General features: G+C 40.5%; 1 protein-coding gene across 1 annotated transcript; it reads right to left on the bottom strand.

Annotated features, from left to right (window-relative positions):
* Positions 1 to 1,909: 1,909 nt before the first annotated feature.
* UBTFL1 (upstream binding transcription factor like 1) lies at positions 1,910 to 3,145 on the bottom strand. The gene has a single exon (XM_039848340.1). The coding sequence runs from the start codon at positions 3,143 to 3,145 to the stop codon at positions 1,910 to 1,912; it is 1,236 nt and encodes a 411-aa protein (XP_039704274.1).
* Between the last annotated feature and the right edge of the window lie 805 nt (positions 3,146 to 3,950).

Genomic DNA, 3,950 nt, shown 5'->3' with positions numbered 1-3,950 from the left:
ATGGGAAGAGGATCCTGAAGCACTGCAGGAACCGACCTTCGGGAATAGCTGGACTTGGCCAGGCACAGTGGTGGAGTTAGATCCGGGGAGGTGGGGCTGTGGTCTGAGAGTCTGTGGGGCAGGGGCTTAGAGGGTGCTTCTCAGAGCCCGGTTCTCCCAATCTTTATGCGAGATTTGTGTAAATGTTATATTTACATAGGGTAGGCTGGAAATTTTGCCTAAACTCCAATCAACTTTTTGATACAGAATAAAAAATACAAGTGGGTTCACTTCTGAAATGTGACAAGGGGTTAATACTAGGTAATACAAGAATCCGATTTCTTATACTAATATGGCTAAGGAAAAAATTAACCGATCAATGATAGAAGTGACTTCTTATACAATAATATACATTATGGATTAAAAACAATAATATACTAGGTATTTTCTAAATAGATTATAATTTATTTCAAGTGTATATTAATCAGCATAATTTCAATAGTTGCAAATTCTTTACACATTACCTAGAAAGTCAGAAACAAGACAAGCTCATATCACTGCTATTACTTAACATTGTTCTGGGTATCCCAACCAGCACATTTAGAAAGAAAAATAATTAGAGGTGTGAAAATATTAATATTGCCATTATTTTCTGAAACTGATTATTTATCTAGAAAAACATTTAATACTTCACTAAGATATCTAGTTATCTAAACACACAAACCTTAATGGTTTTCATATAAAAATGATACAATTACTTCTATGATGCTAATGTTCATAAGAACACAATATAGAAATTGCCAGGAATATACAGGGGGAAAAAATCTAATGAGAGGGCAATAGTTTCAGAGTTTTAAGCATACCAGTAAACCAAATAATCAAAACAATGTGGTACTGGGATAAGAATTCAGACAAACCAATAGAATAGAAGAGTGTATATATCTATGTCTATCTCTTTCTTAAGTATCATGTATTTATCTGTGTATCTATCCATGTATCCTTGTCTGTCTATCTGTCTATCTATCTGTCTATCTGTCTATCTATCTATCTATCTATCTATCTATCTATCTATCTATCTATCACCTATCTATCTATCTTTCTACCTACCTATCTACCTACCTATCTACCTGTATATATCCATCCTGAATACTAAATGAGTTTCACCAGAACCTAGAGCAACAGGAAGGAATTTAGGCTTCTGCAAAGAATAAATGCAGACAGCATCTGAAGAAGCAATGCCCCAAATTATAATGCATTTATTCTATGGAGGTGCTCATTCAAATGAAATAGTTAATTTTTTAATAAATATATATATATGTATATATATATATATAAAAATTAGTAAGAAACTTTCATAGAGACATGAGTTAAATATATATATATAAATATTGTCTCCTACATGACATTGCACACTCTCACATTTCAGAATGGCCTACTCCTTTCTCACACCAGACATAGTACAAGAGTCCAGAGGTAGAGTTCTATAGGGAATGCAGTGGTCACAGGCTCACGATGGCCCCTGACCACCTCTGGCAGACAGAAAATGAGGAAAGCAAAACTTACTTCAAAAATACTCAGTCTAATGCACTGTGCCCCCTCCCCCTAGCCCAATGTCACTGTTTGTTTCAAGAGCTTTAAGTACATGGAGTTCCTAGGGGGAGCAGTACTGACAGTCAGATACAGGCTCATAATTATATTTCTTCTCCCAGAAGGGCCCTCTCCTCCCAGGTTTATGGACCTGATGTTGAGAGCACTGCCCTCAATTCCTTTCTTCACAGACTATTCTACTCTGTATTCAAGAGGAGGAGGGGAAATGAAGGAAGAAACAAAGCAATGAAAAGAGACAATTAGAAGAGCCCTTCAAATTGACTTTGACCCCGTGGACTTTTGCCGGGAAGTTCTCTGTTCCATCCTTACGGCGTAATCAAGCTCAGCTGGAGTCTGAGTCAGAGGTGTCCCCTGAGGAAGATGAGCTGGAGCTGCTGTCCTCAGACTCACAGTCTTCATCTTCATCTGCACTGCTGGAGCCCGAGGAGCTACTGCCTCCTACCTGTCTGCCATCTTCCTGATTTTCTTCTGATCCCCAAGGGGCATGAGAATGGCCACCAACAGCCTTTGATGATTCTATCTCTGGAGCCTGAAGCCCCTGCTCCTGTCCAAGCCCTGCTTGCAGGCTCCTTGCTGATGGAGACTGCAGATCTGTTGGGCTCATACTGGGATCCGGGCCTCCATTCATGTTCATATTCTTATACTTTGTGTAGGTTCTCTCTCTGTACGCAGCATATTCTTCGGGAGACAGACTCCTGAGCCAGCGATCCAGGTCCACCTTGTACTGTTTCTGCAGCTCCTCAGCCTGCCTCTTATAATGCTCTTTCTGGCTCCAGGGGATGCGCTGCCAGCGTCTGCCAATCTCCACCATGCGCTCCCTCAGCGGCAGGTCCTGCAGCTCCCTACTCTCCCACAAGTCCTGCTGGAACTTGTGGTATTCATTCATGGGGGGCTTCCTGGGCTCTCCATTGAATTTCATCCTCATGGAAAAATAGCTTTCTGTGGGAGACTTCACTTCTCTCACATTCCTCTGAAATTTCTTCTGGGCTCTGGTTGGTCTTCTCATGGGGACAACAGATTTTTTGGAATTCTGGACTAGATCAGGGTGCTCCTTTCTGAATTGAGCCAGTTTCTCCTCAAACTCCTGTTTCTCCTTCTGGAAATCTTGAATATACTTCAGCTTCACCTGCTCTGGGAGCTTCTTGTATTCCTCAGACAGGACCTTGGTCAGCTCTTTGTTGTTCAGCCCAGGGTATTTTTGAGCATACTGGGGCCTCTTCTCCTTGAAGAAGCGGAAGTAAGCGGTCATTGGCTTCTTGGGCAAGTCCGGATGTTTCCTGCACTTTTTGCTTTTGTGGAGATTATTAACGCGTTCCTTAGCTTCCAGGACTAATTCTGTCAAAGTGCGAACCTTTCTTATGTTGTAAGAAATCTCTAACCACTTGAGTTTGCACATTTCTCCAGAATGATCTTTAAAGGCTACTTTTTCCCAGTCCATATATGACTGTGTTGTTTTGAATGTGTGGTTGTCATGGGATGGGAGATTATCCTCCATGCAATCCAGTAATGTCACAACGTCTTCTTTGGACCAATGGTCTCGGCTATTAGTTGACTCCATTTCCGGGACTTTGGGCCACGTACAATGCCTCGGTTGTACAGTAGGAACTCGAACTTCTTCACTCTTAAGACTTAGCAGGTAAGTTATTTTGGAAGTTTTGCAGTGCATATGTTTCTATATTTTAGAGGGGAAAGAGAAGAAATGAATGTGAAAATCACCACCCACTTGGGATATGTCCCGCATATAATTAAATTGTCCATAACAATATAAATGAAAACTTGCCTACTTCTGAAGTGAAATTTATGTTTATCTTTCATATGCTATGTTTGTACTTTTCAACATTGTCACCCTCCGTTCTGCCGAATATCACCAGGGCGTGTCTTAAATAGAACTAAGACCAACAGCTGGCCATTCGAGAGGTTCAATGTAAGAAAAAAGTCCTGAGAAAGAAGAGTGAAAAATTAAAACGGAAAGAGAAATGGCAAAAAGAGAACAGACTGTTGCTCTCTAGTGCTTCGAGTATGGCCACCTTCTAAGTGCAGCTCAGGTGTCTGTGGCTGAAGGTACGAGCTAGAAACAAAATGAGACAAGCCACTGTGGTCTTCTTATGAGTGAGACTTGAAGCTGTAGTAAATGACTGCTTTCTCCATTATCTGGACCCTGTGTAGAGGTTCGAACACTTGCTATTGAATCATATTGCCTCTCCCTTCAAATGTCAAGGATCAAATGAGAATTAAAGAATATTTACAATTTTATTTGGCTAACCGTTCCTTATCTTTAAGTCTCTTTTACTTTTATGTTCTACCACAAGGTTTTCCAATTAAATTTTAGGTTCTATGCCAAATATAAAACTACACAAAATTTA

This window comes from Pteropus medius, unplaced genomic scaffold (genome assembly GCF_902729225.1).
Source record: "Pteropus medius unplaced genomic scaffold, Ma_sr-lr_union100, whole genome shotgun sequence".
Lineage (NCBI taxonomy): Eukaryota > Metazoa > Chordata > Mammalia > Chiroptera > Pteropodidae > Pteropus > Pteropus medius.
This window is presented reverse-complemented; position numbering and strand designations above follow the sequence as displayed.

What these genes read in the sequence shown, in the direction of transcription:
- UBTFL1 (XM_039848340.1), bottom strand. Translation starts at nt 3,145, where the DNA reads ATGGAGTCAACTAATAGCCGAGACCATTGGTCCAAAGAAGACGTTGTG.